Here is a 12,031-nt window from a genome sequence, read left to right on the forward strand (position 1 = left end):
GAGGGGAGGCCAGAACCCGCACCGACTCCTGCCCGGCCGCGGCGCTTCGCCCGCCGCCGCCGTGGCCTGTGCACTTCGCTTTCTGGGTTTTCGGCAGTGCGGGAAGCGGGCGAGCGGGAGCCCCAGGCGTGGACGTGCGAGTCCGGGCCCCAGGACTGGGGGCTTCGGCTCGGCCGGGCCGCCTTTGATTCGCCCGCCACCCCTAGCAGCCCTGGGGCACCCCCGCCTTAACTCCGAGGCCACGTCCTGGGGCGGCTCTGGGACTCTGGTAGCCGCGCGCCAGCCCGGCCCCAGCGCAGGGCCCTGGGCGTACTACAAGTCCCAGCAGGCCCCGCGCCGCGAGCGCCGAAGCGGGAGGCGCGGCCCGGCCTGACGCCTGCGCAGTGCGGCCGCCCGAGCCTGCTAGTACCACACCCCCGGGAGGGACCGAGGGGAGGCAGAAGCATCCGAGGCATTAAAGCATCCGAGGGAGCCCGAGGGGAGGAGAATGGAGTGACAGAGAAACACGGAGGGTGGGGGGTGGGGGGGGAGACTGTTGAGGGAGGGGGGCGGGGGGACACAGAGGGAGGAAGAAGCGGCGGCGGCGGCTCCTCTTTGCAGAGGTGGAAACTCCGAGGGATAAGAGCAGGAATAATGCGGTAGGCTAGGCGGGCTGCTCGCTCCCGGCTCCGGCAGCAGCGGCAGCAGCCCGAGCAGCGGCAGCAGCAGCGGCAGCACCTCAGGCGCTGACAGCCCCGCCGGCCGGCTCCCTCGCTGACCGCCGACTGTCAATGGAGCTGGAAAACATCGTGGCCAACACGGTCTTGCTGAAAGCCAGGGAAGGTAAGAGGCAGGGCTGGTGCGAGCCTGGCGCATTCGCCGCGGGCCGGGGTGCCGGTGTCGGGCGGCGTGTGGGCTGGGGCTTGGCGTGTGCAGCATGCCCGCAGTGAGTTGGTCGGGAGCAGGACACCTCGGAGAGCTGCTCTGCAAACGTTTCAGGGTTCCTGCCCTTGTGCTCAGGGAATCTGGACTTGGGCAGAGAAGGAGAAACGTCGAGGTTGCAGGGATTAAGATGCTAAAATATCCTCTAGTTTCCAGCTCTAACCTTACAGATAGTGCCATCTCGGCAGCTGTTGAAAGGTCAGTTGGAAAGGCTTTCATTCAGGAAGAGATGGGCAAACATGCAAATAAAATAGCTTTTCCGAGTCGGCCCGGGATGGTTCTGTGAGTGAATTCGGGGTGGGGGGGTAGGGGGGGAATTATTAGAAGCCAGCCTTTGCTTGCGCAGGCTGAGTTGATATAGGCTATTGCTGGAAACCATCCGCTGGGAATGTTTCTTAGGGAAATCCCGTCATGTGGAAGGAAGCCTTTTAAAGGCAAAGTAAGATGTTGAGGAATTAGCCTGTTCATAGAGTAACGAGAGGATGGCTGTACAACTCATCTAGAAAATAATTCAGGATTTCAGGGGTGGGTTCCCCCCCCCCCCCACTTTGTGGAGGAGGAGAGGTAAGTGAATTTTTTGGTTTTGGGCTCAATTGAGGAAAGAAAGGTAAGTGTGCCAAGTGTTTAGATGCGTTTTGGATGCAAATCATTAGATTTTCTGTGTTAGGCTATCAGGAAATATCGTCTAAATGGAGTGGGTAAGAACCTAAGTCGAGACTATAAACACACTTTCTGACTCTTCCTTGAGTTGGGGAAAAAAAAAAAGAAAGAAAGAAAAGAAAAAGAGAGAAAGTGGCCCAGAAACTTACATGCTTCCTAAAATGATTGCGTGCGTGTAAACATACATATTTAGGAACACCTGGAATTTATGTAACATCTCTTTTGCCAGGATTTGAGCTCTGGATGCAGCCTTTTTATGAAAGTGGAAGTGGTTTTCCCTTTCGTGGGAGGAGGCTTTATTTGACACCCAAGGTAGTAGGCAGTCTACGTAAGGTCTTGACTTCAGAAGGATATTCGGGGAGCAGCCCACGAAAACGCCTTATTTACTTCTTAGTATTTTCATTCACCCACTTTAATGAATGAAGGAAGACTTTCTGGCCAACAATAAAACGATTCATGTTTATCCAGACGGTTCCATCACCTTGTGGCACTGTACACGATGTGTGAGTAGGTGATGCACAGCTCAGCAACTCACGTCGTAATTTCGGCGTCACTTGTCTCTAAAGCAGCAGCCTGGAAGATTTGCTTTGAAAACTCCAGCAGAGTTGAAAATGTGCAGGTCTGTCCCACCCATTGCTCGGCTTTGGTGTGAACAGACTTTTAAGAGAGGCTGTTACTTGGTGACTTCAGGTTCTAAAGCATGAGTGTTTTCTGTTTTCCTAACGGGACATTTTAGCAAATTGGATCAAGGTGGGGTCTGGCGGGCTCTCTCCTGAACGGGGCAGTGAGTCCTGGAGGGGGAAAAGCGGACAAAACAGTCCCCCTCCCCCGCTCCCAGCCTTAGCAGCCGCCACCTAGTGGTGGAATATGGTTGTACATCTCAGGCCTCGGGGGCTGGGAAAGTTTTCACCCTCTCTCCATTCTGAAATTTTTTCCTGGGAAATCATTGGATATGATGGTACTGGAGGCTTTGCAAGTTTCACTGGTTTCTCCTGTTGCCTGGGGAATTGTGCTGCCTAGATTTGCTGCTCTACACATTCGTTTGCCTGGAGCTTGCTTTTTTCTTCTCTCAGCATTTGGTTGCTTCTTTTAAAATGTTTTGCTTGGAGTGGGCAAAGTATTATCAGTTTTCTCCCCCAGTTTGGTCTCCCCAGTTTGTTTTTTTTTTTCACCAAAATGAATTCACCGCTTGATAATTTTGTCTGTCAGGTTAACAAATCGGTTTTTTCAGAGCCTTAGGAAAGAAGGCTACAGTCTGGAGGCTTATATGGAATGACCGAATTACAGTGATTAAAAGTTCCCAAGAATGTGCCTTTCACTTCCTTTTCCTTTTAAAGTCTTTTCAATTTCTCTTTTAGAGTTTGGTAGTCATCTCATGGTGAGAAAATAGGCTCCTGATGACGCCTTTGAAACGGAGGGGGCCTTGCCTCTAAGGATACGGAGAAACTGACACGTGAATGAGAAAAATTAATCGCTTACATGGAAACTTCATTTTGAAATTTGCGTTTCTCCCCCTCTTTCTCTCATATGTCTAAAGAGAATCCATGATTTTAAGTGCTTCCACTTTCTTCTTGCTGGGTCTTTATTAAAGATTTGAGTACGTATATTCTAATTAATGTAGAAGCTTTTAGAAATAAAAGCAATTTATTTTTCTCTTTTCAATTCTCATGTAGTTGAAGTCATTCTTTTAAATTAATTCTCCTAATAATCATATTACCCAGATATTCATAAATGAAAGTTCTAGTCAGTTTAGTGAAAGATCTAACATAAAATTTATAGTATCTTTAAAAATCTGAGTTGTTTAGAATGTTTAAAATCACTTCTTGAAGATTCTTGTGAATAGTTTTAGATGAGAAATATGATTGGTAAATACGAAATTTAATTTAGTTCACTTAACAAAATCCATTGTAAACAATTTAAAATGTGGCTTTCAAGTAAAAGTCACATTTGTCCCAAACAATAGAGAAACAGGCCTTGAAGAAAGACAGACATACTTTGCAAATGCTATAAAGGAATTTGTAGTTGTCCATGTTGGTGGGTAATTTTGGGGCCTATCTTTGTTATTGTTACACATTCTTAAAGGCAGATGTCTTCTAAATTCATTGTAAGTTCAGATTCTTACCATAATAATACATGTATAAAGTGAAAAAATGAATATAGCAATAAGATAGAAAATCTATAAGTGAATTAGAGTAAAAATGATTCATTGTTAGTAATTAGAAAACATAGGAAGGCAGATTGCACCTTTGTGACAGTTGTTTTGAAATAAGATAGAGATCTGGGTTCAAAATTTTAAACCGCCCAAATGTATTTTGTTCTGGTCTCATGAGAAAGCATCAACTTGATCACTCTTAGGAACTTCAGCTTATTCTCCTAAAAAGTGGGTGGTTAGGAAAAAAAGAAAGAAATTGAGACTGAATTCATGCCAATTTATGGAAATGAGCTAAGTGATTAAGCATTTAATGAAAAGAGACCCAGACTAACTTTATCTGTCTATCTATTTACATTTCAGAATCTCAGAAAATTGGCAAGCGTGCTAGTGCTGAAATAATAGTAGTGAGAAAGAGTGTTTGCAGAGGCCCTTTTGTGTGTTTCCTTTTGGTTTTATTGTTGCAGTAAAGGTTTTTGTGTTTTTGTCATATTCTAGATCTGTTGCCTCACTCCTGAGTGAATGGTGTGGAGCAGAAATTTTGTAAAGGCCCACCTTTCCTTTCTTTACAGGCCAGCAGTAGCCATAGTTGATCAATAAAGATGACAGAGAGGGAGTATTGATCACATTTTCCTGAGCGTGATAGTAGCAGGCACTGAGTACAGGAACTGAGAAGTCAAAAACATAATGACTTTGCCCTTGGTCAGGATGTCAAAAACCAGAATATGCCAGAGCCTTTGACTCAGATATCTCTGTAAATTTGTTGGCCCGGGTCTTCCTGATGATTAAGATTGGGGACCTGGGGAAAGGTGACAGCAGAGGCTGGGGAGGGCTGGAGAGGAGAGGGGACCCGCATGCAGCCGGCGAGGGGCAGGCTCTGCCCAGACAGACTCAGCATTCCACAGTGGGGCCGAAAGCCCTTGTTGCCTCTCTTCCCTCTTTCCCTTGCACCCTGGTTCACGATGACAAAACCGAAACATCATTGTATTCCGTTATTAGAACATTGGGATGTCTCTGAAGCCCGCAGCCCTCCTACTGCTATCGGCAGCCGTACTTAATCCACCCCGTGGCTTCTCGCTTCAATCTTCCCGCACAGAAGAGCGGCAGCTTTGCGTCCTGGGTGCAGGCTGCTCAGCGTGTGTAAAAGCTGCTGGGCCTATTAAGTACAAAGCTGTCATTAAATGAAACTGCCTTTTACTTTTTCTGAGTTTCTTTTCAGTACTGACAACTTGGAGGTGGAGAAACCAAAAGCAGTTGTTTTCAGAGGCCTTGCTTTCCTACAGAAAGGTTTCCAGTGATGATTTCACTTAATCCAGCTGCCTGTTTTTAAAACCATCAGATAAATGCCCATAAGACTATCGTCTTCCGATAGCTTAGCCGCTTCTTGTCAGATTCTACACTCCAAAACGCTTGATTCTTCCAGTCTCCAAACTAATCCTTGTTTAAATTATGTCTTCAGCAGCCATAACTCTTGTAGTGGCTTGCCAAATGATACCCTTTGGGTGTGGGCTGAAGACTTCGGTAACATCCAAGTGAATTTCAGGAAGGAGCTCAATATAGGACCAAATTCACCTTTACCAAGGGCCATTCAACCCAGGCCTGGGAACTTACAGTGTTCTAATGAAATGGTTCCAGGACTGCGGGTAATATTTAACGTTAATATTTGTTGCCAGTATATTTGTAGCTCAAGGTAAAGTATTATAGTATCTAGTCGTTTTTGAAATAAAAAAGGCTTATGGTTGCAAAAAGATTTCACTGCAGTAGATCATGCAATTCAGAGGTGAAATGTGAGAAAACAATAGAAAGTGACTAAAAACAGGTGACACATAGAAAAGGAAATCAGGAATTTCTTCAGTCTTACAACCCCTAGCCCCTACACCTCACTTCAAAATAGAATAGTGAAGATAAAGGGTTTTAAGATGTGATTTTAAATGATTAAAATAGATTATGTGGGCTTAAATAATAAGAGTGATTTCTACTTTGAAACACGTCCTATTACATTTCAGTGAAAATTTTTATTTAAAAATATCCTAAACATTGAAAAGATTTTAATCCATAAGTAAAGCTTAAAATTTTATCTTTTGGGGGTAAAGACAATATTGTTCCATCTGGTACCATTCAGACACTGGAGGAAGCACCCCATTTGGTATAAATTGTGCTGCCTTTTAAAGAGAAAGCAGTTATGTCCTGACTAGACCTTGCCCCCTCCCCCAGTTTCTCATTTTGGGTTAACCATTCTTAAATTGTCTTCTGAAGTTCTTACAAGGGTAAAAATCATTCATTCATTCATTCATTCATTCAGCATTTGATTGTTGAAGGACCCTGTTGGAGGTGACATTTTGGATGTTCAGCCCTTGTTGAGATGCAGCTGGAGGTGGGTGAAGAGATGGAATTGGGCATCATCTTTATCTTCTTAGGCTTTTAAACTGATAAATCAGATCTGAGTAGAACCTGATTTTTCCCCCAGAGAGCTGAAGCTGTCTGTGGTGTGACCCGCTTAGCTGGGAACTCTCTGTTGACTCTGCTGTGCCTAGAACTTGGACACTAGCCTGAGGGACCAAAACATGATTTAAGGATAATTCAGAGGTCATACTTGAGGGATAGGCCCGAATCTGGAAGACAACTGCTAATTTTCCAAGATACTGTGTTTTTATGACGGTCAGTTCCTACAAATGGAAACCACTCAAAACAATAGCAAGAGGACCCTTTGGTTGAGGAATGAGAAGATCCAAGAGGAAGGTGGTGTGCAGAGGTGCCTTCCAGGTGGAACCTTGGTGGTCTTCCTAGGGCAGCAGCCTGGGCAGGGCTGATGGGCTGCAGTTCAGGAGTAAAGATGGTGGACGCCGCCTTCCTTTCTGGCTTTTTCTTGGAATTGGTTTGAGCATGTCCTCTGGTGGAGCCTGGAATGACCTGAAAGTGTTAAAGGCGTCTGTCTAGTCCTCTAAAGATGTGCTGTCCAACATGGTAGCTACTAGCTGCATGTGACTATTTACATTTAAATTAATTAAAGTGAAACACTCCATTCCTTAAGCGTGCCAACCACATTTCAAGTGCTCAGCAGTCACATGTGGCTAGTGGCTACCCTGTTGGACGGTGCAGATGTAGAACATTCCCAGCACTGCAGAAAGTTCACTTGGACAGAGCTTCTCTGGAGTTTTACACCTTGAATTAAATGAGTGTGATAACCCCATAACTTCTGACATGAAAACTGGGAGAAGGTAAGGGAGGGGAGGAGAGGAAATGGGGCAGGAGGAGAAGGAGAGAGGGAGGGGAAGGAGGGGGAGAAACAGGAGGGGCTGTGGGGCTGGGGGATCAGGGATTAGGACTGAGTCACTTCAGAGAAAAATGCAGTTCAAGGACAATTATAGATGTTGGTAGTGATAGTAAGCCACCCATATTCCTCCCCCCCTTTTTTTTCATATCTTGTTGGGAAATTTGCCTAGATTGACCAAGTGACTGTCCTGATTTAAATTAAGTGCATGTTATAGATGTGCACAGGGCCCCATGTTCCTTCTCGAAACTCCTGAGGTGAGGATATTTTAAAACCATCATTTTATTAATAAAAACAAGAAGTTGTGTGTACAGTAAATCCGCAGAAAGAAGGGAAAAAAAACAAACCCTCTTTCTATGGATTTCAAAAAGGCGGTCTAAAATGAGCGGGAAAATAGGTAAAAGAATTTTAAGGGTTTCTGTTTTCTTTTGAACACGCCAGATTGAAAGAAGATCATGGAGAAAGATGTCAAGAACACACTATTCCTGTACCCGGTTTAAAATGATTTCTCTTTAAAAACTGTTTCCTGTGAGATTTGAAACCTTCTAAGGACAACCCAGTTAGAACACACTTAGAAAGCAACATGATTATTTGAAACAATGAAACAGTGCGCTGCTGTTCTTTGGGGTCGGAAGCACAGAACTCTGTCTGAAGTTGTGCCAGCGAGTCGACTGGTAACCTCCTCCTGGCAGAAGTCAGCAATAAATTAGGCTCATTTCCATAGGGCCTGTTTTGTCTCTAGGAATTTGTGGTCGGTGGAGTATCAGTATTTTTTTAAAAGGCAATGATGAAATAAACCTCAAAGGACAACTTCTGGGGCCTGTGCAGAAAGTAAAAGAAACGGAGATAAACAGATAAGAACATTTGTAGGTTGAGAAGTGGCAGAGGTCCACAGGACGGCCAGGGCCTGGGCTGCCCCAAGGCTTCTCGGTGGGTCTACCGATCTGTTCTCCGCTTTCCAGAACAGAGGTCACCCCTGCTTTTCAGATGAGGAAAAGCGAGAGGAAAGAAAGGGAGTCACTTGTCCAAGGTTACTTGAATTGCAGACTTTTCTGGAGAAGCCCTCCAAAATCCTTTAACATTCCAAAAGAAATCTTTCCCCTCCCCTGTAATAACATAAGCCCCAAACTCCCACAAAAACCGAAAACTGAAAAACCAAACCCATTTCTCTGGGCGGTATGGTTTCTAAATGTAAATGCCCTGAGGTTGCACTTGTGGAAGAGAAAGAGGGTCTCTGACAGATTTCCTGGGGAAAAGGGGCAAAATGGGAATCTAATTGCCCTCCAGACCCTGACTTCAGCTAAATGCCAATTTGAGAGCAGTTGGATAAAGTAATTCCTACTAGGCTGTGAATGACTACCGTAAGGTGAGTCCTCACAGTCGGTGTTTCCATTTTAAAAGTAGAACTGTTTATCAGCTCGAATGAATCTGTGATTGACGAGGGGGAGACATATACAAACGTGCCTGCACCTGTGCGTGTGTGCACACATGGCTGCGATCCGTTCTGAAGCCCCGTCACCTGTGTTCTCCTACCTGCGTTCCCCCCTCCCTTACACATACCAGCACACCCAAAGAGCAAGGTCAGCCTCTTGGCATTCTTCTTCTTCCTGGCAGGGCTTGGGGAGGATCTTGAGTAGCCAAAGAATTGCCCCAACGAGACGGGCGGTGGTAGGGACATGTCAGTGGTGGCAGCGCCGCTCCCTTTCCTTGGCAGGGCCAAGACATGGGCACTGGGCAGGCCAGTTCCTGCTGATGTTGGCTTGCCACGTGCAGGTCACGTCTGCCCGAGCTCCCCTTCCTTGTGTGCTTGCTACCCCTTGGGAGATCCTTGCCCCCATGCACCTCTGCCTGATGCACCTTAGGTATCTGCTCATGTCTCTGCAGCTTTCTTTACTAATAAAAAAGTAGGGGGCTGGGATGGGGGATACCTACTGGAGTGGTTTCTCGGCCACATCGCAGGGCACACCCCCTCTTCCTCCCAAAGAGAATGTGTGAAGCAGCCTTTTTTCCCCAGAAAAGCTCTCTCAGGGTTAACCCTTTCCATGTCGCAAGGGTAACCTTGTGGGTATTTGCATTTAGAAACCAGACCATGCACCGTGGGTGCATTTTGCATTAACTTAGCAACTTCACTTCTCAGGGATCTTTGGGAGCTGAGAGTCTCTTCCTTGGGGGTTGCTGTCAAACTTGAGACATCCTGCTGGAGAGGAGGCAGCACAAATGAGGGGACAGGGAGTCAAGCCTTTGATCTGCTCCTGCAGAGAAGGTGAAGCTCCGAATTTAACCGCTTCAGGAAGGGAAGTGGGGGGTGAAGGATAGAATGACCCACTACAGGGTGGAGAGAACCCAGCCAGTGTAATTGGTCTGCATATCTGATAAAAGGTCTTATGAAACCTCATTTGAAAATGGAATTCCATCTTGGCACGGGTCTTAGCACCACTTGTGAAATGGAAACAAGCTGGAGGAAGGTCAACAAATGGGCCATGAAAAACAGCTTTCTGATGGCTGGTGCAGGAACGCACTCTGCTCCGTCCTAACAGTGTCTGGGCGCTCAGGAAGAGCTTGTTAGTATGCTTAGATAACATCCCCCGAGAAGGAACCCCAAGCTCTAGGAAAAATAGGGGGTGAGATGGGGACAAAGAATTGGGCTGCAGGCTTGAATAGCAAAGATGTCTCAAAATCCCACTATTCTCAAGCCGAGTGCTGTTGTGGGTTGATGCCACTAAGCCTACAGTCACAGATTAGGGAGGCCGTCAGTCAGATGAGTGTGTGCCTGGAACGTAGTAGGTGTTCAACAAACCTTGATTTGGGAATGATTGACTGACATATATCTAAGTTTTGTGGAGGAGGGGGAAGAGCCAAGAAACTAAGGTCCTCAAGAAGTGGCCTTGATGTCGCAGTAGATGGTAAATTAGGAGATGATTCAACATGGTTAAGAAAGATTAACTAAGGGTATAGGGAAAATTGGAAAATGTTTTCCAAATGTTTGTCTTAACTGTGAAAAATGTCTGGCAGACTTCCCCACCCCGACCCCCAAATTGGAAGTGGTTTGTTTTTACTTGTTTTGGAAGAAATAAATATTTGCATTAGTCCAAACATTCGGGGCAAACAGTTCTCCCCAATTCTGAGGCTCTGTGTGGGTTGGAGATGTTTCATGCTGATAACACTCATACCTTTTTTGGCTAAATCGAAGGTAGCTTAGGACACAATCTTCACATGCTTTTCACATCACTGCTAGAACGAGGCTGAGCAAATGGAAAGAAAATAGGAAGCCAAACACAGATCCTTCCAGGTCCAGGAATGGCTGATGACCTGGCATTTGAAGGATAGAATCTTTATAGAAAAATTGCCTGTTTGCTCATGGGCAAAGAGGCTGGATCCAATTAAGACAAGGAAAACGTATGTTAACTCAGAGAAGAAATTTCTAAACAGTCAATCCTGTAATCCTCTCTGAAGAGGAAGGGGTCGACATGACGGGGCTTTATGGATGATGCCACACCCTGTGCTATATAATAATTAGTAACCACTGGTTATTCTGCCTCATACTCATTCCCCAAACCACTAACCATCGCTTGGGGTGGAATGCACCAGGCCTAGATATTTGCCCCAGATGTCTTCCCATCGATAGTATCCAATTAGAGGGCTTTTGAAAATTAAAGCTTAATTCTCTTATAACATATAGCAGAATACAAATTAAAGAAGAACAAACCTGATTTCCTTGACGGTTCAATGGGTGACTAAGGTGAGGGTTAGTCTTCGGGTTCCCTTCAAGGACACGTCTCAGTTTACGTTTTGGTAACTATTGGGTGGCTAATTGTTTTACGTCCTGGTGCCTGGTGCTTTTGCTAGTCTTTTTGGGTAGCTTACAAACATTTCAGGAGTGACTGAGGGGATCGAGGATTTGAGGCCTATTCAGAGAAGTGGACCTATGTCTGCTTATAATTTCATTCTTCTATGGTGGGTCTCTGCATTCTAAATGTCTTCCTCAAATATAGAGCTTTGGGGATCCCTGCCAGCAGAATTCCGAGGGCAATAGCCCTAGATTGGCTTCTGCATCTTCCCTAGGGTCATAAATCCAGTATTTAGCTAGGTCTTCTTATGTGCTAGGCACCATGCTAGGCTCTGAACGGAGAACAGGAAGCAATGGAGCTTCCCTTCTTCTTTCTTTTTTTTAATAAAGATATTTTTATTTTTATTTTATTTATTTGGCCACGCCTCTCGGCTTGTTGGACTAGCTCCCCGACTAGAGATTGAACCCATGCCCTCGTCAGTGAAAGCTCAGTCTTAACCACTGGACTGCCGGGGAGTTCCCCCCTTCTTCCTTTTAACAGAATTGTTTAGGAATTATAGAGTCCTTGGTGCCCACGGTTTCATTTACTCTTTACAGTCCTGTGAGGTATGTTTTATTCTTCCCCATTTTATAGATGAAGAATTGAAGGCTCCGAGAGGTATTGGGTTGGCCAAAAGGTTCGTTCGGGCTTTTCTGTAACTTCCTACAGAAAAACCAGAACGAACCTTTTGGCCACAACCCAATAAATGCCTTATCCTGGAGCATCCTGCTAGGTCCACAGCCCGGACCCAGCGCCAATCCCAGTCTCTACTCTGGCATTCTTTCTGCTCCATCATGGCTGCTGCCCTCAATAATCTTACCAGCTAGTGGGAACATCAATACTAACATGCATGAGACATTTGCAAAAGAATCAAGTGTGCCGCGGTGACTCACAATTCAATAGGAGTCATTCTATCTAAATTTGAAGGTTTTCAAACATTTGCACAGACCATACTTGCTCGCTAAAGAAAATGCAGACAACAGCGCACAACATCAAGAAGAAAGTTAAAATCTCCCTCCTCCCATGTGCCTTTGCTACCGTTCCATCCCTCAGAGATAGTTACTGTCAGCATTTAGATGGACATTTTCCCAGATCTCTGTGTATATGCACTCATGAACATACAGATACATTTGACACAAATGGGATCCTAGTATCCACGTACTTCTGCAGCTGTTTTCAGTCAACAATAAGTTGTAGTGCCTT

The 12,031-nt window shown here is 45.5% G+C and overlaps 1 protein-coding gene across 5 annotated transcripts in view; it reads left to right on the plus strand.

The window, feature by feature from the left end:
• Window positions 1–557: 557 nt before the first annotated feature.
• Window positions 558–12,031, plus strand: part of GRK5 (G protein-coupled receptor kinase 5) — a 219,971-nt gene continuing 208,497 nt past the window's right edge. For all 5 annotated transcript variants that reach the window (XM_068548645.1, XM_068548647.1, XM_068548648.1 and 2 more), the window contains exon 1: window positions 558–822. Coding sequence is in view for 2 of the 5 variants with exons in the window: in XM_068548646.1 (XP_068404747.1) it covers window positions 771–822 (52 nt within the window). In the remaining 3 variants the exon portion in view is untranslated. The remainder of the gene's footprint in view (window positions 823–12,031) is intronic.

The sequence above is a fragment of the Eschrichtius robustus genome, chromosome 7 (genome assembly GCF_028021215.1).
Source record: "Eschrichtius robustus isolate mEscRob2 chromosome 7, mEscRob2.pri, whole genome shotgun sequence".
NCBI lineage: Eukaryota > Metazoa > Chordata > Mammalia > Artiodactyla > Eschrichtiidae > Eschrichtius > Eschrichtius robustus.